Source organism: Protopterus annectens, chromosome 8.part0, assembly GCF_019279795.1.
Source record: "Protopterus annectens isolate FY-2018-M chromosome 8.part0, PAN1.0, whole genome shotgun sequence".
NCBI lineage: Eukaryota > Metazoa > Chordata > Ceratodontiformes > Protopteridae > Protopterus > Protopterus annectens.
Window position 1 is genome coordinate 1912657542 of NC_056741.1, and position 25205 is coordinate 1912682746.

General features: G+C 37.7%; 1 protein-coding gene across 3 annotated transcripts in view; it reads left to right on the plus strand.

The window, feature by feature from the left end:
- The window catches only part of NUP93 (nucleoporin 93), a 1122661-nt gene that overhangs the window by 25626 nt on the left and 1071830 nt on the right, over nucleotides 1-25205 (plus strand). For 2 of the 3 annotated variants that reach the window (XM_044081412.1, XM_044081414.1), the window contains exon 2: nucleotides 5127-5320. In XM_044081412.1, the coding sequence (XP_043937347.1) occupies nucleotides 5142-5320 (179 nt within the window). In that variant the 5' untranslated portion in view covers nucleotides 5127-5141. Of the gene's footprint in view, nucleotides 1-290; nucleotides 298-5123; nucleotides 5321-25205 lie in introns of all 3 variants that reach the window. The other variant, XM_044081413.1, reaches the window with a different exon arrangement.

A 25205-nucleotide genomic window follows, 5' to 3' on the forward strand; every position in this document is an offset into this window, starting at 1 on the left:
CAGTCATGACTGCAACAGTGAAGACACTCGAACATCTACATTTATGGTAGGTGTACACAACTGTACTTTCTTGGCTTTGGAGAGGTTTTTTTTCCTGTGCAGCCGTGATTACAGGAACTTTGCATTCTTCCGGTATAGAGATGGGCCCTTTAGGGGATGAGAGTGGGGTAAAGTTAGCACTGAACCTATCTGCCAGGATGTTGGCAATATCAGTTGGTTCTGTATATTTAGTGCCATTGTGCTGTAACTCAGAGCAGATCTGAGTGTTGCCATTGAGATTCTTGACATAGCTATAGAATGCTTTGTTGTTGTCTTTAGTCAGTGGCAATTTTGTTTTCGTAACTAGCTTTGGAGGATTTTGAGGGATCTCAGCTCTGTACTGAGGCTGACCAGGGAGTTTCACCAGTCATGGGATTTTACTCTCTTTTGCAACAGTTTCTTTCTTCTGTTTTAGAGTTTGTTTATGGCAGGGGACCACCAGATTGTCTTCCTTTTTTTTGGAGGATAGCATCTTTGTTTTGTGAGGGATTGCACATTCCATGCACTTGTCTAAGTGCTTATAAAGTGCATTTGTGTAGGATTCCAGCAGTCATACCTCTATTATCAGTCAGCATGGGTGTCGTAAAGTTTGTCACTTCTGTCTTAAGAAGCGTAAAGTTGGCTTTGGAGAAATGTTTTACAGTGGTTTCCCTAATGGGGGGTGGGGGAGGGATGTGGATATCTAGGGCGATTAGCTTGTGGTCGGATCTGAACAGTGAGGACTTGATCTCTGGTGTGGAGCACCGGTTGCCCATGTTGGTAATGACTAGGTCTAGGATATTGCTACCCCTGGTGGGGGTGTGGATAAGTTGATCCAAGGCATTGGAATTCATGAAAACCAGCACAAGAGTTGGTACATGAGTAGTTTTCCCAGTTAATGGTGGGGTAGTTGAAATCGCCCATTATTAGGGTGTTAGGTTGTACCCTAATATTTTCCAGTGTATCAAGAAATGAGGAGTGGGAATCCTGGGGCATGGTGGGGGATCTGTAGCAAGCTATAATTTGGATTGCAGTCTTGCCCAAAGTTAGTTGTACTTGGATAATCTCGGATGCATTATGATGAGCAACTAGGCTGGAGGTGTGGATGTCCTTAATGAATATGGACATGCCTCCACCTTTAGTGTTTAGGTCCAGGTTAGGTGGCCGAAAGGTGTGGTATGAATTATAGCCTGGTAATGCAGGGGTACTGTCTGGAGCCTTGAACCATGTCTCTGTCACTGCACAGATGTCGATGTTCTCCATTTTAAGGAGTGCCTCGAGTGAGTGCATTTTGAGGTTTAGACTTCTAGCATTGAGTAGCAATACCCTCAGATTCTGCTTGCTTGTACCTGTTATGGTGGTGAATTTGTCATTTGAACCTTGCCTAAAAAAGGCACTGTAGGGGTGGCTGGAGCCTTGGCCAGTATCCGGAATCCCAGGGGCAACAAGTGCAGGCCATCTCTGGCAAAGCATTGTGGTTTGTCGATGTCAACCCAGGCAGACAGATACTGGATCCCCTTAGAATGACACCAGAAGCTTAGCCAGTTGTTGAAGTCAATGTTGATAGTTAAAACATTTTGCTGGAAAAAGTTTCTTATCTAGATTGAAGCGGTCAGATTTCCATGTGTGCTAAGCCTTTTCTGTTTACCTGATCGAAGCCCATATCCTCCAAGTAATCCAAGGACAGTTTGTTCCCTTTAAGTGCATATGTTTAAAACAGATTAAACTGTCTTGTATGGGCTGTTGCAGATTAATGAAGTTGGTTATTGAGTTTGTTCTTCAAAGTACATTATCTTAGTTTAATGTAATATAGATCAGATGCTCAGTTTTCTTCTGACTGTGGAACTGACCTGATTTGCTTCTCGTACTTGATGATTACGTTAAATGACCATAATGAAATTATTGGTGATTTGTACTAAGGAGAGACTAAAACGGACTTCTGATGACATTTTTTCAGGGAAGTTGATCTCATTTAAGATCTGAGTCAGCTATACTGTTTCTTTTTGTTAATGATAACTCTGTAGATGTGGTGTTTTGAATAATAGCCCACACCTATACGGGGTCGTGGTCTGTTATAAAATGTTACTTGATACTGCCTAAGGAAGGATAAGGTACAACCTTCATCATTTATTCAAGATTCTGTTGTTGCTACAATGGTAGGGTTATATGTTGCAAGACAGTCTTTGAGAAGAGACCATTTATTATGTAGTTTTAGAGGTGCAGTAGCTAGCTAGGTTGTTGGAGGTGAACATTATTTTCAGAGTAGTTTGCTAATGGTCCTAGGTTGAAATGTATGTCATCAGACTTTAAAGTACTGTTGTGGTAACATGAAGAAGGGTAAGATATCTTCTTGGTGATTATAGTTAGTTGTATTGTACTTGAGATGTGGTTTCTCATTTCTAAATTGTTTTGAGAGGTATTGTATGTTAAGCTAGGATACCACCAGCATTTTACTGAAACTGAGATATTCTGTCCTACACAGTTTTATAGTTGTGCTTAATGATATATGTTCAGAAGTTCATTTATTGTGTTCTGGCCCTAAGACCTTCGAGGAACATAGTGCCTCTAAGCCTGTTTAATAATCTAAATTATTTTTATAGTCTAAATTTGCTGAATTAAGTATAAAAAATGGCACATGATTTCATGACACTTGTCTTAATTTCATTCTGTTGAGGCCTACATTTTAACTGAGACTTCTGTATTTTAAATTCCTATGACTTTCATTTGTTTCCAAGTTTAACAATAACCATAATTCATTCAGACTTTATATGCAAGAATCATCTTGTTCCTGTAATGTCTGTTAGTGTAAGGCATACAGACGTGTGTTCTAATTATTGGGTTAATTGAGTCATTAGTTGACCATCTGGAATGTTTATTTGGAAGGCTTTAAATAGTTCATTCTCTAATTGATTTTATACTTTGAAGTTCTGACACTTTGGATGAAAGCGCTAAGTTTAAAAAAGTTTTCATCAATTAGCTGTACTGTTTTATTGATCGATCTCTTTTGGACGTGGCATCGCGTGGGAGAGAACGAGTAGTTTGTTGGTTCTGTGTTTAGTTCATCCTTCTCCAGTCCTGAACATCTAGATCAGAATGATGAGCTTTACTACCTCAGTACTAGGAACTTTTGTAAAATTACAGGTAATGGTCTTTTTAAATGCTGTTTTAATGCCATGTTCATTTTTTTTTTTTTTTTTGCAATAAGCAAGTGATGCCCACTCCCCCACCACTATATTATAAGAAAGAAACTGGAAAGTGGTTTGGGAGCAAAACCAAGTAGAAGTCACAAGAAAAATGTTAGTTAGCAAGGGGACTGACTAGCACTAGAGGTGAGCAAATGTATTTGGGCACCACAGGACAGAAAACCACAGAGAGACACAGCATCAGTTTCTGGAACAACTAGAAACAACAGATGGAGAGGTGATGAAAAAAGAGAAGTCCATATCCACAGACGGCTACAAGAAGAAGACGCTACAACCAGAAAGATCAAGCCAGCGAATGAAAACAAGTCCAACCAGGAGGTGAAAATCTGGAGCAAATCAAAGAAACAGCTTACCTGGAGGATGTGAAAGTCCTTAAAATGGCTTGACCTTCATTCACCAGCACAGAAGCCGATTTCATGGAAACCATTATCGAAATGAAAGTATATTGTAAAAAGTTAAATTTGAAAAGTATTGTATACAGACAACAAGAACAAGACAAATGGACAAGTACCAAAACAGCAAGCAGCCATAAGGAGGAGAGTGACATTAGAAACCACTCAACACAAGACAAAGATGGAAAAAAAACAAAGGTTCTTTGTTTGTTTGTTTCTTTCTTTCTTTCTTTCTTCAAGGATCTTCACTAACCTCCTCTCTTGCAGGAAAATGCAAGGACGGAACCACAAGAAACCTGAGACTTGCTGACTTAAGCAACACTATTTCACTAAGAACCCAAAGTGGTCCATGCTACAATGATCATCCACACATGGACTCCCTCCTAGTTAATAGGCTTGGCAGTAATGATTCCTATTAACTTGATGGTAAGACTGTTTTATGACTAAACAGTAGGCCTGGACCCTCTCAGCTTGGTCTTCATGCAGAAGGATTTTTATTTATTTATTTTTAGTGGACAGCACTAAAAGGGAGACCATTGTGTCACTCACGTTTTCAACACAATTTTATAAGGGTCCTACCCTACTAGTCAGATTTACATATATCATATACAATTTTATAAGGGTCCTACCCTACCAGTCAGATTTACATATATCATATATTGTAACAAAGATGCTTAGCAAACCAAAGTTTTCGTCAGAGGTTACTTATTTAGCTTCAGCAATTTAACATGATGTCTTGCAGTCTTACTTTGAAAACACCAAACTGCTACAGGATTAATGCATAAACATTTAAAAAAAAAAAAAAAAAAAAAAAAATTTCCATGAGATCAAATACAGCAGTGAAGCAGGTAGTGGTCAGGATTATGTTTTTTTGTTTCGGGATCTTGGCTGTCTTAAGTTGCCTGCCGCCCAGCCCAGACAGCAGCAATAGTAAGACCAGTATATTTGGGAGGGGGGTGGGGCAGAGCCTTTCCAGGCACCAGTTAGGAGCAAGGCAAAGAAGCAAATCCTAGACAGGGTGTCAGCCCATTGTAGGATGCTTATATGGTGTGTCCATGTGCAAGCAGTGTGGAGGATTGCCACTTTCACCTAGAGCATGTCTTTGGTATAGGGGTAGAAATCAGAGCACCTGCTGAAAACCCTTATGGACAATGAGGAGGGGGAGGTAAGAAGATTACCCAGGAAAAGCATCCCACCTGTGGCAGTGGAGAATCGCGTGTGGTGTGGCAGTAGTGGTATGCTTGTACATGCATACACACACATACACATACACACATATATATATATATATATATATATATATATATATATATATTTATACATACTATATACATACATACATATATACTTATATAATATGTAAAAAAAAAAAAAAAAAAAAAGTAACTTTCTTTGAATTATAGTCCACTGTACTTTGGAAACTATTATGCAAGTTTACAAAATCTTCACTAATTTAATTGTTTATCAAAAGTTATTTGCATTATATTTCATTATTTTGTGCATCTCTTTCAAGATATTTATCATCCCCATGGATACTGAAGGTTTTGAAGAGCTGCTTCAGCAGGCACAACAGCTAGCAGCGGAGACAGAGGGCATCTCAGAACTTCCTCATGTAGAACGTAATCTTCAGGAGATACAGCAGTTGGGGGAGCGTCTTCGTTCTAGGACTTTAACACGCACATCACAGGAGACTGCAGATGTGAAAGCGTAAGTCTCAAAGTGGTACAAGTATGTTGTTGTGTCTTTCGGCTTTTCACGGTTAGGGGTCGCCACAGCGGAACTCCGGTCGGCTAATGATTGGTAGTTGAAGTGGTACACGTATATAAGCCTAAAAATATAACTTCAGGCTTGCAAAGTTAATTGTGAACTTTGAACATTCCGGAGATGGAATTTTAGTTTTAAGATGGCTCGAATTGTTTATAAAGGAGACCTCATTTTCTTAACAGTAATCATACCTTCCTTCTCCTCCAATAGTATATGTTTAACAGGACTGTAGCTTGTTGTATGTTGTTGATGCAGTCAGTACCATTTAGAAATTATTTTCCCCTTTGAAAAAGATGGTTTAGAGTGAATACTGAACTTGCACTGCCTTGAAACATCATGTCCAGACTTTTTATTCTGTTTTTGTGCTGTGTACCTGTTTATTTTTCACAGTTTTTTTTCTTCTCGTGTTTCTTTTAACTGTTTGTTTCTGACAGTAGGTTATAATGTGCCATTTATATTTGGTGTTTAGACTTGTTTGGTTGTTGCAGAAGGAAAATATCTGTGAGAGTGGACTGCTGGTATGTTTGCAAGTGCTTCTGTTAGTGGTGTTAAGAGCAAGAAAAAGGGTAGTAGTGTTTTAATGCTCCTTTACTGGATTGCATTCTCCTTTCTGGTAAACGTATTCTTATTTATGGATATTTTTTTCTATTTATTTTCAGCTGATGCTTGTTTTTGTGGATTTATGGGGAGGGGAGTTTGTGATCTACCATAATCTTCTGCTTCTTTGCATTTCCATTGATTTAATAATTCAGCTTCGTCTTAAAGAGGGTTGCTTTCTGAACTTTTGTTCATTACATTTTAGATGCTTTTTTCACATTTAACTAATACTGGTGCAAGTTTATGACTTTATAGTCTCTTTTCTATTAAAGTTTAGTGCAGTGGTTCTCATTTTAATTGTTAACTCTGGTTGCTTTGAAGTTTTACATTTTTTCTCACTGAGTAGTTTAAAAAATAAAAGAATCCCAGTGTTCTGGTTGCTGCTGATGGGGTGACCAGTGAGCCTTTTCTGGAGCTTGGGCCCTTTTGTTCACCTCCTCCCATCCCACCTGATGTATAGTGCTATAATTTGGGGGCTGTGTTCCTAAAGGGGAACATTTTCCTATAGGGATTTACTGATTTGAAGTGGGTTACCCCAGATAACTTGTCTTGCTGGAGTTTAACATCCCATTCTATGATGCAACATGTAATTTTGCAATTGAGTTTCTCAAAATTCTGAGAAGTTTGTGGTTTACTGTGTTGGTTATTACTGCAACTCTTAAGGTAATTTACGTAAGCTGCAATTTTGAATACATAATGATATCCACAAGGATATTTAGTTGATAAAAGTGGCAATTTTTTTTTTTTAATTTTAGCTATATTGAGGTGTGACAGCCTATGCAATTAGTAAACCATTAGTTAAATAAGGGGAATGCTATATACTACCATTAAAAGGTATTTTTAGAACAAGGGCATTAGCCAGCTTTTTGTTTACTAGATGGCTCGAATTGTTTAGAAAGGTGACCTGAAATTATCAAAACATGTCAGTAGTTTATTAAATATAGAGGAGAAAATGTAAATGTGTTATCTAGGTATTAATAATGGACTACAATATGTTTTGAGGCTGAGGTGTAATTACAAAACATGTTGGATGTTGATTGTTTGACAAGACTACTGTACTCTTCACCAGTGGTAATGGATTTCATCTCAAAGATATGACTGCAAAAATCTTGAAGTATATGATAATAATTCAGTATTGTTAAATAAAAACAAATGATAACAACACAGGAGGCTCAGATGCAAAAGTTTAGTAGTGTACACCAGGAGGCAAAAAACCATACAAGTACAGAGTTTTGTCTGACATGATGCAGGAAATGCACAATTTTATATAGTCTTACATTTAGGCTGTGCCCACCTTACTGACGTGGTTAGTCACAGGGCACCTACATCACTATGGTCTACAATATTCTATTCATAAGAAAAAGCTGATGTTATACATTTTAAAAGTTTTCCCATGGGAATAATACAGCCTTGCAAAGCACCTGGTTCATTATAATGTCTTTCTGTAAATGTTACTCTTCCAAGGTCTCAGGCTAGCTCGAATACAATGGTCGGTTCACTCTCGCAACAACTTTTACTTTAGCAGCTGTGACTTATCTCTGATACATTCACAAGGTCAATTATCTCAGAGGAAGGAATAAGAATATTCAATGCTTTATACATTCAATTTTCCTGACCCAGCAGATAATCATTAGTGAGAAACATAAGCTTGCTGGGCTAGCTACTGCCAGGGTCAGAGTTCAAATACACTGCAGCTCCAAAGCTTCAAGCAACTACATGTAAAATCATTCTTATTGCCATATTGTAAATAGAATAAAATGCATTATATACTACTTGCTTTTAAACTAGCACTTTATACATGTTTAAATACATATTTTTCTAACATTTCCCTCCTTTTTAATACTTTTTATTCTATTCAGAAACATAAACAATGTTATTTAGTCTCCTAGCCTTCTCCTTTAAGGACTTTTAACTAGGCAAGTCATTTAGTTTATATTTCGGAACAAGTTTCATCTGGAATCAATAGTTTCAATTCAATGTCTTGGTACAAAGTTTCAGTTACAGATATATCAACAAAATCTTTGACTAATCTTTTCATACAGGGAATCCCGCAACAGACACATGCTCCTAATAGGAGCAGACCAACACAAATAGCAATCAAAATATTCATTAGGATAGAACCCCACCCACCAAACAGACTCTGGAAAAAGTTCGTCAGTGGGTTTGGGCCTGGTTCAGTCATGGCCGATACCTGCTGTATTACCTCTAGGTGATCATTAATCAAGAGCCATTCGATTTTGTAGCACAACAGTTCTCATTGCATTCAGTTCGTCAGTCACTAGTTCGAGAGCAGAAAAAGTTGCGTTACTCATTACTTCGAGAAGCTTCGACAGTTTTCTCAACTCCCAGATCGATTTGACTGCTCCATATGCTGGAAATATCCCAGCCCAGGATATAACACTGTCACTCAAGTCCATATGAGTCAATTTTTCTTTATCTTTCACGGAATGATGGTTCTTCCAACCAGCTTCGATTTTTTCCCATTGGATTTACAGGTTTTCCGATTGGATCTTCAGGTTTTCGGGCTACATCTCTTACATTTCGTATCTTACCTAGAGGTAATTCTGCAGTATGCCTTATAGCTGGAACCAGATAACCCAAAAAACAACTGCCGGACCAATTCTCAGGTAGCCATTTGTATGCTTTTTTCCCCACAAATAAAATAACAGTTTTCTACTTTGGTACTGATGCGGGTTAGCTCTGAATGAAACATTTTCTTGTCTATAACAGACAATTGTTTATGCAAAACAGGATTTCTCTGCACATCACTTAGTTGTTTTCATTAAGCTCAAATATGAATCATAATTTGTGTTACAAACAGTGCCTTTATCTTTAGCTTTAATATAGCATTTATAAGATATAGTTATGTTACAGTTACTCCAACCCACTTGGAGTGTGTTATTCTTATAAAAACATACAATTCCCCTCTGTGTAATAGGCAAATACAATGCAATTTTGTCCTGTGATTTTACAGAACCTGTATCAAAAAATAAATTTTCCCAAGTCTCATTTATCTCCAAGGGGACAGCGGACATTAACAGTCTTCCATATGCTGTTGGTATGGCAGTACAAACCCAGCAATTTGAAATGTTCATAGTCTCTACATATACACGCTTCATAGCTAGGTATGTGTTAAAGTTTGGATGCCAGTCTATAGATAGTTCATCACGTTTCTCTACTTTCACTTGTGTGGTTATATGTAGGAAGAACCACAACAAAAGGAAAGTCAACACAATCATAGTCAATAAATGCATGGTTAGCAAGATGATTAAACAATATCTTCGGGGTTGATCTGTGTTTTTACTCATTTTGCTCTTGGTCATCCTGCCTTTGTTGTGTGTCAGTCACAAAATGTTTATCAAGCTGAAAATTCTTTACCGGTTTACAGTGCGTCAGGTGGACCCAGGACGACCTCTCAGCAACTTTGACTGCAGTAGGCGTCGCCAACAGTACCTGGTACGGTCCTTCCCACTTTGGACTCGCCCAATTCTTCCTCTTCGTGACCTTCAACCAAACCCAGGACCCTGGGGTCAGCACTGCTTCCAACGGTCTGGTCTGTCTTTTATCTGAAAAAGAGTTCAACTGCAAAACAGTTTTGTTATTTTTTCCCTTCACATTTGTTTAGTTCTATGAAATCCATACAGATAGTATGGAACGGATATGGTGGTATAGGAAAACTCCCTTGCTTGGGTTTGAATGCTCCTTGTGCATGATGTTTGTTACAGACATGGCATGCTGCACAAAATTTTTGTGTGTAATTTATAAATCCGTATGTTTGGAATATTCGATTTACTAACTGTACCATCCCCCCTGTTGAGACATGGCACTGCCCATGGCTCAACAAAGCTGCATATCTAAATAAATTAGACGGCAATATTGTTTTTTTCTCTTTGGAGATATACAGTCCATTTTCAAGGATTGCACCTCGTTTCTCCCATTTTTGTTTCTCAGCTTTTGTAGTTAATGTCTGCATCGTTTTTAACATTTCTAAATCTAAAATCTCAGAGGGTTGTAATTCCTCGGTTAAAAGTAAAATTTCTAAGTCTGAGGCTGCTTGCTTTGCAGCTGCATCAGCTTTTGCATTTCCTTTTGAAATTGCATCCTGTTGTTTTGTATGAGCTAAACATTTACAAATAGCTACCTTAGTAGGTAACTGAATGGAATCTAACAAGTTCAAAATAAGTTGCGCATGATTAATCGGTTTGCCATTAGATGTTATCATTCCCCTATTTTTCCATTGTTGTGCAAAAACATGCACTGTAGAGAAAGCATACTGACTGTCAGTATATATGTTCACACATTTATCTTTCGCTAGAGTACAAGCCCGTGTTAAGGCTATCAGTTCTGCTGCTTGAGCAGACAGGTTATGCTGTAAGGGTTGGGCTTCTAAAATCTCTGTATCTGTGACTACTGCATACCCTACTAGATTTTTCCCTGTAGGACCCTTTCTGCATAAACCGTCCACATAAAATGTCACCTCGGCATCATCCAAGGGCATATCAGTAAGGTCTTGTCTGGGCAAAGTTATTTGCTCAATTTCCTGCAGGCAACTGTGTGGTGTGCCATCCACAGGAGTTGGAAGTAACGTTGATGGATTTAATGTTGTACAACGTTCAATTACCATATGAGGTTGGCTCAGCAGTATGGTCATACATGAAAGATGTCTAGCAGGAGATAGATATGCTATTTTCTCTTGCAGTAAAATTATCGCGACTGCATGAGGCACTCTCAATGTGAGAGGGTGGAACAACACTACTGAGGCCAAAGCCTGTACTGCCATTGCAGCTGCGACTACTGCTTGCACACAGTGAGGCAATGATCGTGCCACTGGATCTAACTGTGATGAATAGTAAGCTATGGGGCGTTGCTTATCCCCATGCTGTTGCGTCAAAACTGACGTCATGTATCCCTGTTTACAATCTACGGTCTGAAAAATCTTTGTGGTAATTCGGAAGTCCTAAAACTAGTGATGAAGCTATCAATTGTTTTAGTCTGCAGAAAGCTGCTTCTGCTTCAGGTGTCCATTGTAATACATCTTGTGCTGCCATTGGTGTTTTATATATTAAATCAGCCAGTGGAGCAGATTTTAAAGCATAGTTTGATATCCAGCTTTGACAAAAATGAGTTGTTCCCAAGAAGGACATCATTTCCTTCTTGGTTGCTGGTTTGAGTGCCTGTAAAATCGCTGTTTTTCTGTCTTCGTCTAATATTCTACCTTCATTGGATATTACATATCCTAGGTATCTAACCTGTTTTCTCCAAAGTTGTAACTTACTTTTGTTCACTTTGTGTCCTTGTGCTGCTAAAAATTTCAATAATGCTATCGTATCTTCCCTGCATTGATGCTGGGTAGGGGCTGCTAGCAAGATGTCATCTACATAAAGTAGAATCTGACTACCTCCTGGTGGAGTAAACCCTGCCAGGTTGCTTGCCATTTCTTGTGCAAATATCGTTGGACTTTTACAATATCCCTGCGGTAGCCGAGTATAGGTATATCTTTTACCCTGAAATGTAAATGCAAACCAATACTGGCTATCAGGATGTATAGGTATTGAAAAGAAAGCATTGCTTATATCTACCACAGTAAAATATTTTTGTTGTGGTTTTAAATCATTCAACAAAGTGTGTGGGTCTGGCACCGTAGGTGCTCTGGGTATTATTGCATTGTTTACAGCTTGTAAATCCTGTACCATCCGCCATTCCCGTTTGCTTTTTAACAGGAAATAGAGGGTGTTACATGGTGAATCAAGAGATTCTACCAGTACTCCTTCCTTGAGTAATGCTGCTATTATAGGCTTGATTCCTTGCTCTGCATCTTTCCTCAAGCGGTATTGTCTTTTTTGTGGTCTAAATGCTGATTTTGGTGTAATAGTTACTGGTCCTGCTGTTTGAATAAGTCCTACATCTGATTTACCTGTTGACCAAAGAATATTTGGTATATCACACAAGGCTTTTTCTTCTTCTTCTAATAAGAATGCTAATCAGCTGTCTTCACTAGTTTGTAAGTGTACAGCTGGATGTGTCTGTGTTAGCCAATTCACTTTCTGTTTTTGTATTCCCTGTTCTGATAATTCTAAATCGGTTTGTTTTTCCCATCTTGTTACTTTTTCTCCTAAGTCTGCCCATCTCACATCCTTATTTTTTGTCAAGCTGACATGTGGTAGTCTATTAGATTTGTACAGTGTCATGAATTCCTGAGGTAGTGAACAGCTTACCACACTGTTTCCCTCAGTATCCCAATATAAGGTTCGTAATACTAATCTGTTAGCAGGATTCTTGAACAATTCTTGCTCATATTCTTTATCAGGTCCTGGCATGCTACAGTAGTATAGAGTACAATGTAACAAATGCTGTTGGTCAGTGTCAAGGGAGGGGACCTTACTGATGGCTACATTCATCAGTTCTCCGGTCACTGCCCCTGGACCAGTCGTAACTAGGTCCTGGCTGTACCAGTAAAAGGTTTCATCCTCCGGTTGCACCACAAAAGTATTCATTTGTCTTTGTGCTTCCATACCCTGCATAGTGGGAACTACCGCTATGCCAAATATCTGCATAAGATCTCTTCCCAGTAGGTTTACTGGACATTTTGCAGAAACTACAATTTTACTTTTCTGAGTCATGCCTGAAACAGGGTCAGTTATAGCTATATCATGGGAGAGTGGCTCCCTATATAGCTGTCCATTTGCTGCTTTCACTAATATATAGTCAGGTGATTCAGAATATTCTGGTAACTTTGAAGGGTGTATCAAAGTTCGTGATGCTCCTGAGTCACACAAGAATTTCACTTCCCTTCCTTCCACCAGAAGTGTAACTTCCGGTTTTGTGTCTGCCAAATAGAGCTCCAAGCTCAGTAATGCCAAATCTAAAATTTCACTTTCTTTATCCTCTACATCTGCTTGCACTTCTTCTGTTCCTTCCACTACATTTACATTTGCCCTTTGTTTGTTTTCCTTCCCTAATGATTTCTGATTTTTATCACTATCATATAGTCAGTCCTCATCACCTTTATTTTCTGTAGTCACCTTTTTATTTAGCCTGCAATCCCTTGCTAAATGTCCTTTCTTGCTGCACTTAAAGCATTCACCTTTCTTTTTTTCTCTCTTCAAAATCTTCTGACCTTTTGTCAGATTGTCTATTTTCCTGGGTATTTTTCTTACCCTTTTTACCTGACTGTACTACAAAGACCTCTGCTCCGTCTTCAGCTGTGAAGACCTGTGTCTTCTTTTTCTTTTTACTATTAAAGTGTCTTTCAGCATGTCTGGCATATTCAAGTAAGGCTTGTAGCCTACTTGTTCGATGATCTATCATTTGCTTTGTAATAAAGCTACTGATAGGTGCAATGCAACCTTTCAAAAATGCATTTTTCAGTTGCTGTTCATATGAGGTATCATGTGTCTGATTTTCAGGAATAGACATACCACTATGGTTATTGAAACATTCCAATAATCTACCATAGTACCCATCTACAGTTTCATTCTCTTGCTGTATGCATTGATTAATGCAAGTCCAATCTGCTCTAGGTTTCCATTTTTCAGAAATTCGGTCTGTAAGACCTTTCACTCTGTTGTCTAATTCTGCGTCACTATGTGGGAGTGGTTTAAGCTCTGCATCACGAGGATTCCAGGTGCCACAAATCATGTGCCAGTCTGGACCCACAATCTGTCTAACCACCTTTTTTACTTCCCCATTTAAGTGGTAACTTAGTCTCATACCTTGTAAAAACTTTGTGTAATTAACTTTTGGATGAGGGATTCCCTCTGTAGCTTTCCGAATATCTTCCGGTGTCCATGGTCTATATACTAGAAGAGTTGGGTCCTGCCCTTCCTGTCCTGCCTGAGGATTTGGTACCTCGATCAGTGGACAGATTTCTTCCTCACTTTCTTCTAGTGTATTTTTCCCTATTTGATACAAGTCTGTGCCCCCTAGTGTTTTACGTGTCCGGGACCTAGTTTCAATAGGATCTCTAACAAATGGTTCTAGTACTCTTGTAACTTCAGGATAACATGGAGGTGGACCAGCTTGTCCTCCTGCTTCATATCCTGAAAAAGGCATTGGAGGGGGCGGAGGGGGAGGGGCCGTCGCTATTACTGTATTATTATCCTCTTTGTCTAAAAATAATGTTTTTGCATTTTTAGTTTTCTGTTCCCTTCGGTTTACTTCCTCAATCCACCTGTGTGCTTGAGGAATGCCTAATTGCTGTTGTTTTTTTTGCCTGACCTTCTGCGTCAGATTTAAGCTGTCAGTGCACTGATTTCCCATTTTAAAAAAAATGTTACGTAACCCTTTTCACCACGTGGTATTTCAGTTCCTTACACAGTTTATCTAGAATAACTGCCTACCTTATTCTGTTTCCCTGATCTCTGACAAAATATACAGTAATTTCCTTTTGTCCCTGATCTGTATAACAAATCTCTGACAATGACATTTACTGTAACCTAGTCCCTGATCTAAAACAGAAAAAAGGCAAATATTTTCCTACCTGAGCCTCCTGGGTGGAGCCAGTTCGAGACCGCTCTTCGGCCGCAGATCAGAAAGTGGCCAGCCTCTCAAGACAACAATTCAGTCGGAGGTCTTTGTGTTTCAAGAAGAACCCTTTTGGTAACTTCTCCTGCGCAGTATTCAACCACCGATACACTCTGATCTGCAGCTTACCAAGGGAATTCCGGTTCAAGGAGGACCAAACTGTTAAATAAAAACAAATGATAACAACACAGGAGGCTCAGATGCAAAAGTTTACTAGTGTACACCAGGAGGCAAAAAAACAATACAAGTACAGAGTTTTGTCTGACATGATGCAGGAAATGCACAATTTTATATAGTCTTACATTTAGGCTGTGCCCACCTTACTGACGTGGTTAGTCACAGGGCACCTACATCACTATGGTCTACAATATTCTATTCATAAGGAAAAGCTGATGTTATACATTTTAAAAGTTTTCCCATGGGAATAATACAGCCTTGCAAAGCACCTGGTTCATTATGTCTTTCTGTAAATGTTACTCTTCCAAGGTCTCAGGCTAGCTCGAATACAATGGTCTGTTCACTCTCGCAACAACTTTTACTTTAGCAGCTGTGTCTTATCTCTGATACATTCACAAGGTCAATTATCTCAGAGGAAGGAATAAGAATATTCAATGCTTTATACATTCAATTTTCCTGACCCAGCAGATAATCATTAGTGAGAAACATAAGCTTGCTGGGCTAGCTACTGCCAGGGTCAGAGTTCAAATACACTGCAGCTCCAAAGCTTCAAGCAACTACATGTAAAATCATTCTTATTGCCATATTGTAAATAGAATAAAATGCATTATATACTACTTGCTTTTAAACTAGCACTTTATACATGTTTAAATACATATTTTTCTAACAAGTATTATGAGAACAAATACAAGATTTTGTTTGTGTCTGTAAATTATGATGTAGATGTCTCATAATAAATATCTTTTTATGGTAGAATTTATTCATGTAACATTGACTTGCAGAGAAGCAAATGTAGATACTATTGCCTCATTATATATGACCACAAGACTTCTGTGTTTAACTGCCCATATGAGCTGTTTTAGTGTAGTTATTTATAGATTTATGGGTTATAATTTTCTAAAATTAGATTTGCAACTGATCAATGCATTTTACGGAACAGATTAGTATTAAGGGATGGCCTTTTTCCCCCCTTCAAAACAGTGGAAGAAATCCGCAAATTGTAAGGTAACTGCTAGTGAATTGTATTGATTTGGGATCATGGAGTAAAATTGTTAGGATAATGTTAAAAGGAGTTTTGATTAAAACCTTCTGGAGGAGATTGTACTTAAAGTTCCTCTCAGTCATATGAAGATGAGAAAATCTCTGGGCTGTGCTTGGAGGATGTAACACTTGGGGATAGGAAAGATGAGTGTAGAAGATAGCTTAATAAACACCTGTGACTCTATAAGACTGACATGAATGAACGACCACAAGGGCCTTTTTAAGCCTAGCTATGCATCCCAAATAGACAAGTTCTGCTACCCTTGATACATGTACCAGGGGCTTGGGAGATGAACCATTTACAGGATGCCCGTGGCTGTTTGAGACATAGGTGTCAAGCCAGGGATTAATTTCCTGTTCCCTATCCAGTTGTCCAAGTTACACTTCAGTTGGGTTAGGGAGGAACTGTACTTCGCATGGATGGGGAGCCTGTTCCAGAGACTGGATAGTCTCTGGGATACATACATGTCTGTCCAGCAAGTCATATTTATATAACAGGCAAGGTTTAAGTCTTTATAATGGGTAATTCTGGTTTTGCTGATATGCAGGAGGTCCAACAGAGTGGGGTCTTATAATGCCCTGTATGCCAGGTATAGGTCTCCCCTCAACAGCCTGTAGGAGACAGAATGCAGGGACAGGCCTTGAGGCGGTCTGTAGATGACATTTTACTTGCACCCTATATTCTTCTAGTTAGGAACCTCTGTGGACATTCCACTTGTTGGATATGCGTGGTTAGGTACATACCAAAGGAGGCATTGCACTTACTGGACATTAAAGGCACTTGCCACATTTGCTTCAGATGTCAGTATTAAAACTGGATGACTGAAGTAGATTAGAAGTTTAGATTTTTGGTATTGGTAATCTTCAGGCAGCATATTATTGAAAAATAATATCATGAAGGTCATACCCCTAATGGGGCAGATTTGACTAAGTGCTGGTTTGAAGCTGGGGCATACTGAGTGGCATATTGTAAAATGTTAAGAGGTTATGATGGTATACATGCTCGTTATAGTAGATGGCTGCTCTGTATGACTTGTATTACCTCACAGTGTTACCTTTACAGAGATGTAACAAGCATGGCTGGTGACCTTTGGACACATATGAGGATATGTGATTTGACTAGTAGAAAGGAGATTATCTTTAGACAGTAATATGTAGTAGAGCTTCACACAATATGGGGAGAAATGTGGAGAGATTTGGGGAAAGCTAAGATTTATAAAAGGGAGTGACAAAGGGGATACATATGTGTTTTTCAGCTTTAAGATGTCTTGGGGCATTACTTTAGATTTGAATGCTTGTACTGTGATAAGTGCTTATGAGGAATGTGGAAGGAAGTGGTGTGGTTGTAGTAAAGATTTAAAAACAGAAGTTTAAATGTATAAGTAAGTCTAACATGCAATACTTGTTATGGAAAAGGAACCCACATAGGTGCTTGGAATTGAAGAGTGATCAAATTGGGATGTGGAAAAAAATACATTTGGTAAATAAACAAAAGGGCTGCAAAGTTGATTGTAGAGTGTCTTTGAGTAAGATGCATCAAGCTCAACTGTTACATATTTCATTTTATTTTAGTGATGAACATTGCATATACAGGTTACAAAATAAATTTCAGTGAGTTGCCTTCCTTTGAAGGTTTGCCTTTCTCCCTCACATCTAGATCAGGTTATCCTTCTCCATTTTAGAACATCTTGTGTTTGGTGGTGGTGGGCCAGACATGGCAAGAGTCTCTCTTACCCAAGTGCAGGCTAAGGTATTTTAACTCGACTGCTTTTGGTAATAGAAAAGGATAGACTTTGGAAATGTATCCTAGACCTGCTCTGGGTAAACATCCTGTAAACTGTACTCCTTTTACTGCTGAAGGATGCCTACTTAGTGACCTTGGACATTAAGGGTGCTTAGCTGCCTAATGCTATCCAAAAGGACTAGAGGCAGTTCCTCAGGTCTTCTGGGTGGGGATCATTAATTTTCAGTTTACATGTCTGCCTTGTGAACTTGTAATCCACCCAGGGTTTTCATTGAATGCCTGGCTGCAGTATTTACCTACCTCAGGACATGACATTCAGAGCAGTGCTTCTAAGAGGTCCCAGGCTGCCATTATTGTTTTAATAATGTTTGTGTATTTTACCTTCATTTTTTCTTATAAGTTTTTCAATAATCCTTGTTATTCTTACTCTTAAGCACCTGTGGTGTCTGCCTGAAAGTCATTATTATTAAGTTTGGCTTGCACACTTCTATTCCCCTTGGTTTTCACCATTTTCTTGTTAGAATATTGCCGTACAAGTACTGTTTGTTTAGCATACTGTTGAGTAAAGATTTTGGAGAACTGGACAGCTTAACAGTGAGTTATGCTTTTTGTTCTTCAGACACTTATTGTATCTGTTGCTGCAATTTTGTTATTTATTTTAGTTGAGAAGTCTATATATTAGTGGCTACTGATACGTCATTTTGCTTTTGAAGACATTACCGTGTATTGTCTTGTGGGGATAAATGTGTTTTGCTGCAGTCACTCTCACCAGTCATGTTTAGGCTTTAGTGTCAGTTGTGACTGTGTTTGGCTCGTGGACTTTAATGCATCTCTTCATTCCACTCTAGTTTTTCCAAGGTCATTTCTCACTGTTCTCGGTCACTTGTCTAGGTCAGTCTCCATATAATTTCTCACTGTTTTGGGTTGAATGTCTAGGTTAGTCTCTGTGTCATTATCGGCCTCATTTCTGGGCTGAACACCAGACTTTAGGAAAGGTTGATTTCTGCCTTTGCTGTAATTTGAATTTATCTTAACCCTGACTTTTCTTTCAACCTTAAACTGTCAGACAGACCAAGATCAATCTGCATCAGACCATTCTTTTTACATTGAATAGAGCCCTTTCTTGACATTGACCTCAATCCTCATGGTTCATTGCTGATAATGACAGCATCTATATGGGCTTAAGTTGATGCTACAGCATCTATATGGCCTTAAGTTGATGCTTTCTTAGCACTAATCACAATCATCTGGCTTTGGTGTCTATAGTGTCTGCACTGGAACTGTTTTGGACCTTTCTTATCTGCTGTCCCAGTCCTAGGAGTTTAGTATTGATAATCTTCTTCTTCTTTTGGCTTTTTCCCAATTGGGGGTTGCCACAGCGGATCACCTGTCCGCTCATGATTGGCAGTAGAGTTTTACAGTGTTGAGTTGCCATCCCGGCGCCAAACCTTCCACAGAAGGCACACACACTCGCGCGCTCACACCTAGGGCCAATTTAGAGTGCCCAATCCACCTACAGCATGTCTTTGGGATGTGGGAGGAAACCGGAGCACCCGGAGGAAACCCACGTGACCACAGGGAGGACATGCCGACTCTGCACAGAGGGCACCCCAGCCAAGGAACGAACCAGGGAACCTCTTGCTGTGAGGCGACAACACTAACCACTGCACCACCGTGGCTGCCGGAGTTTAGTATTGATAATGTTGACCCATATTAAAATTTCCTTCTTTGAGAAGTTCTAGGTTAAGTTACAGAAATTGGAAGATTAAGAAAATGAGGGAAGGTAGAACAGCCAAGGAGAGTGGATCCACATACTCATTTGCAGGGCCCATCAGTGAGAAGAACATTTTCTCTTCCCTTACCGGAGAATGTTCCAGACAACAGTAGGTTTTAGGGTCATCTTCACCAATGGAAGTTGTAACTGCATTAAAGTAATTGACTGAAAAAGCCAGTTTCCCCCCAGTCAAGTCCATAACAGCAGTCTGGAGAATCGGGCAACCAGGGATGTTGATGCACAGTGGAACTGTGAGACCTGCAGGACAGTTTAGGAGTGGGGAATGGTATCAACACAAGAGAATTACAGAAGCAGACATTGGCATAATTAATGGCTGATACTATTTCTTTTAATTCTGACTTCCCTACTATAGTAATCAATTTGAGTTCTAGTCATTTTAATGAAGCTAAAGTGTGTATATTTAGCAAATGCTTTTTGCTTACATCTGCACCTAGGGGAAATTTAACAAGAACAATGAAATATTTTGAATCTACATACAAGAAAGCTTAATTTAAAGTGTTTTTTGAGTGTTTGTTCACATTCCCTGGTTCCAGTAGTTCTGTGAGTAAATACAGTATGCTTAATCCACCTTTAATTCAGCCTTTAGCAGTATTTGAATTTTTGTGTGAAACTGATGTAAAGAGCTTACCCACAAAGGAAATATGTAAAAGGAGATCTAATGTAAAACCCAGAAAATTAGAGGATTAAATGAATATAATAAAAGTGTGAGTTTTTTGTGAAAGAAAAGTGGCTGTCTAGATGTTTTAAACATTTAGTAGAAATACAAGCAAGATATTGGACAATTTGACAGTGAATTTTGTGTGAAGTGATTCAGAGATATAAATTTGTCCTGTCATCATTTAGATTTGGTTTTCTTAGACATGTTGCACAACAAGTAATGTGGACACGCACAATTTTCTTTATGGGAAAGTTCCAAGGTTGGATATGTTGATTATTCGAAAACTGAAAAAAGGACAATATAGACTTAAATTCACTGTGATGTACTAGGATGTCACAGGTGACGGTCTTTCATATAGAACCTGGAACTTTCTGTATAGGTTAGCTTCTGTGCATGATGTAGCTGGAGATATCAGCAGTCAACAAAAGAATACTTTATTGTGCATTGTCATCCTTCAAAATGTAGATGTGAGTGTGATTATTTTTTAATCAGATGGGACAACATCTTATGAAGATATTAAAAAAAATATGTACTTTTTTAGATTTGGATTTGTTCAGTAATGTCTTTTTGATGAATATCTGCAGGCAAACAATGGGTGTTGCAGTGGGGGCACTGGTAGCTCCCATCTTTCCTAACCTCATAATTAATGAATTGGAAGATCTACTCTTTACCCTATGGATTTGTTTGATTCAGCCATTTTATCTGTGCACTCTATTGGTGCTATTTTTTTTAATTTGAATACCTTTGCTTACAGTTCTACTAAAGTTCATTTTTATACTTGGAAGTTAATTTTGATTTGTATAACTAGAACCTTTAGTTGAGATATTTTGAGGAAGCCCACATCCTTTTACATGTGAACAAGAAAGTTATAATGAATTAAACTGTGAGATTGGCCAGGCATACTTTTGATGAAAATTTAGTTAATGGAGGGATTACCGAAGAGGAATTTATTAGCAGAAGTTTGCTGTCAGATTTCATATACAGCATTTATTTTTTGTTTACTTTGTCCATTTTTTAACTTCTAATTTCAAACCCATCCTTCACCTAGAAGGAAGTTCCCATGGTGTTGAGACTAAGGGTATGAGTGTGCGCACATATTGATTATGTATATGCATTTCTGGTAATGTACAGTGTAGGTAGACACAGTATCAAAAGAAAAAAAAGAAATAATTGGGTATCCTGAGATGGTGAATGGGAAGTTAACAAGTGTAGATTTACAAAGAAAGATAATCTAAATTGTATTTAACGTGGGCTGGAGAATGAAACTAGTATGGTAATAGTAACAAAGAGTTGGGTACCTTTGCCTGATGTCTTTTTTTAAATGCCATTTTACTAATACTAGGTTGCTTTTGGTGCTGTTATCTTGATACTGCTGTGGGTATAAATAAAATATGTACATGCCACAGTGAATTTGCTGTATAGCATGCAACTTAATCTCTAGTGACGCATTTTACATGGGCAAAATCAAGGGAAAGTTGTCTTCTATGATTAGTGAACACATAGATGTGAAAGTGTAAAAGTAGATATAAGACACTGTACATTGTGACGCCCGTGCACTGGCCCAGCAATCAAGGAGCCTCAATCCTCACCACTAACACCAGTGAGAGGCGTCCATATAGGGAAAGGATAATAAATACACACACAGTAAAGTGCAATTTCCCTTAAGAGCACACAGAGATCAGTCTGTCTCGGGCTGGTTTCTCCCTTTCTCTCCTGGTCCCCAATAAGACTCCCCACTAGCACAGCTATAGGGCCCAGATCTTAGCCTAGTGGGCTAGCTAAAACCTCCATCAGAGTGCACTGTTAAATTTTTTGCAGTTCCACATTTAACACCATTTTTCCCATGTAAGAGAACAAGCCCGTGGCTTATATTAATATTTACAAATGACAGAATTATTCTATCTGGCTAGGCTGGCAGCCTTCACCTATCTTCACATACATGTTTGGCTAGTTGCAGTCATTTAAAGAAATGTACTTTTATGATATAGTCTGTTCAATCAAAATTGAATGGTACAGACAATAATTCAGTTGTATATAGTTTTGTAAGTTAAAAGTGAATGAGCATTCACCACAACTTAATGAATATCTGAATATCAAATACATTTTAAAATCAAGCTAAGTAAAACTTTACAAATGTGACTGTTATGATTTTAAATTTGTAGATATTTCAAATGATTTTGCACAGACTTGATTTCATGTTGTTAATCTAGTAAGAAGTGTCGTGTGAATCTGCTTCAGCAGTATGGGAAGTCAGGACCACTGCTTCGTGCCAGTTGGTCACCTTTTTTAAGGAGTGAGATTTGGTTATGCATTCCATTAAGTTAGGTATATTCATTACGGACATCTAACTCCACCAGTGGTGTGTGTTTTCTGCCCTCCTGTTTGATTACTGGCACAAATGATGCAGAGTTCCAACGGTGAATCGAAAACTGAGATAGGGTATGATCTGTTATTCAGGCTGCTAAGAGGGCCAGCTAATCCTTTTAAGAACGAAGGGTTACAGAATAGAATTTGATATTTTAGAGATGGATTCGTTGCCATCAAAGTGACGTAAGTAGGGCAATACATATTTTCATTATAGCTTAGAGAAAGAACATATACCACACTGTTTAAAAGTTTTAGTCCTGCTATCAGGAGATAAATATCCAGCAATTTCATGGAAAAATAGAAAACCATAAATTAGAAGGCAGGGCTGGCAAAAGTAGAACTTTTGTTGGGTTATAATAGAGTTGAAATAAACAGATTATTGGAAAGTGATAAAGAACAACAGGGGCGTTGCAAAAAGAAAATTTCAGAAGTAAATTTGATGGCAAAAATGTCCAACTTGTAAGAAAAAATTAATAAAGAAATTTTAAACCCCCCAAAAATAAAATAGTATGGATTATGAAACAAATATATATATAAATTTATCTGTAATGTACATGATACACATATATGTATGTATGCATGCATACGTACAGATATAATGTGTGAGATTATATTAATATTCAGAACAAACAGAGCAAATTTCACCCTTCAACCAATTGGATAGAAGTATTTTTAGATAAAAAAAATCCAGCAGTATCAGATTGTGGAACTTGGGCAAAACCAGTAGGCAAGGGAAATCACAAGCAGATGAGAGCAGCAGCTGCACCATGCAATTAAAGAAAGGATAATTTGAGAACATGCCAAAGTTAGAATTATCAGGGGACTGCAATATTTATTAGCCAAATTAAAAATGTTAAAATACTGTAGTGAATTAAAAGCGCTGGTCTTACCAAAGGATGTACTTTTATACCAGCCAAAAGACTTTCAGTTGTAGAGGCCCTAGAAGCATTAAAAGGTTTTACACAAATTAAATTTGAAGTGCATGTTCAACAATGGAATTGATATGGGCTATGAAAAGTTGTAAAAAAAACTTTTTTATGCAACTCCCCTTTGGGCAAATCTTAGCCTTGGAAAGGATTTGTGAAAAACAGAGATGTATTGAGTAAACCATCTGAATATAAGTTTTATAGTCTAGAAAAGAAAACGATATTGGATAAAGTAAACGATAGATCTGTGGGCAGAGGGAGATGTTTATTAACACAGAAAGATATAATAGATTGTCAGATTCAGCTGAATATGAGGAAGTTATTATGAATGTTGTATAATGGCTATAAATATATTGATTGGCTGACTACAGGATTAATTTACTTTAGAGCTAAATACATTTTTAAAGGTATAGTGTCCTAAAATAAGTGGTATTACCAAAAATTATAAATCTATAGAAGATCCGTCTAGACCCATAGTGGCATAGAGTTACTGGCCATTTATATAGAGCAGATTTTGAAAGCAATTTTATTTTGTAATATTTCTTTGTACATCAAAGATGCTTTCACTTTTACAGACAAACACGAGGACATAATTATAGAAGTGCAGATGGTGTGAGTTAACTGTCGAAACTGTGTACCTCTATACCTCATGTAGAAGGGTAGAATATGCAGTATTGTATTTATCAATTCACTCAGTCAGGTAACCATACTAAAAAATGAATAGAATAGGCTGTAGGTTTAACTCCGAAAAATAATTTTATTTTTCAGAAGATATGTTTTAAAACGAGAATAGGTATAGTGATGATGGTTCTAAGGGCCCCCAGCTATGCCAGTATTTAATGGCCAAATTGAAAGATATATTTATTTACAGAAAAATATTAAGTTACATGTACATTTGATAAATTCTTTAACTGTTTTTAAAACTTGAATAATTGTAGTCAGTATTAAAAATTCATTTTTAATTCAAATGTGAAGAAAAAAATTAATTGTTCTTAAATTACTTAGATTTTATTTACTAGAATTTGTAAGAAAGAAAGTAGTGCAATTATATACATCCACTGTTTATGAAAAAGAATACAAGAGGTTGTCTAGCTTGCATTAGTAGGCTAGCTACTCTGAATGAACATTTTGAGGAAGAAATGCAGTTGGCAAAAACAAATTGTACTGGCAATGTCTAGAAAAAAGTTATTGGAGATGGAATGAGAATTTAAGTCTAGAAGAAAAGGTAATTATGCACTTGGTGTTTTAAATGTAGGAAATAAGTGTGCAGCCAATAGAAATAATAATAATGAATGGGATATCAAGCAAGTTATGATTTTACCTCCTACTTTTGATTCTAAGAATAATAAAATGATAATGACACTGGCAAATTTTAAATGCCAGTATGGTAAAAGTTATATAATGGGAGAGATTCCCTGTTTTGTGAGTGAAAAGGTTTCTGTTTATAAAGAATTTAGTGTATATGAAATGAAGAATGATCAAATGCATTAAAAGCAATGAACATTTCCATGTGGTTTTTGTAATCAGTGTAAATTAAAAAAGATCAAAATAAACAAACCAAGGTTGTAATAAGACTTGTGTAATACACGTCCTGCACAATTGCCTGTCAAAAATGGTGGTATATGTCACAAAGTGTGTATCTTGCCCAGAGAGTTTTATATGGACAAAAAACAAGTAGAAAGTTGAATGAGTGGATGTATGAACCTGATTATGCAATTAGAACATCCGTGTTTAAAAATGCTTTAAGTAAACTTGTATCAAGTGGTATTTATTTTCACACTGTTGTATTTTAGACTGTTGGAGCACATTAAATGGGGGGGTAGACGGTATTTTAGATACTAAAGAATAAAGTCAAGCCGTAAGCATATGAACAGCCAGCTCTGAGTGATACTGAGAATTTTTTAAATGAAAGTTAAAAGCAAAGCCTATTAATCATTAGAGGTCGTATGATGTAATATGCATGTATATTTGCAATTGCATTGAAGTAGCAAGCATGATGA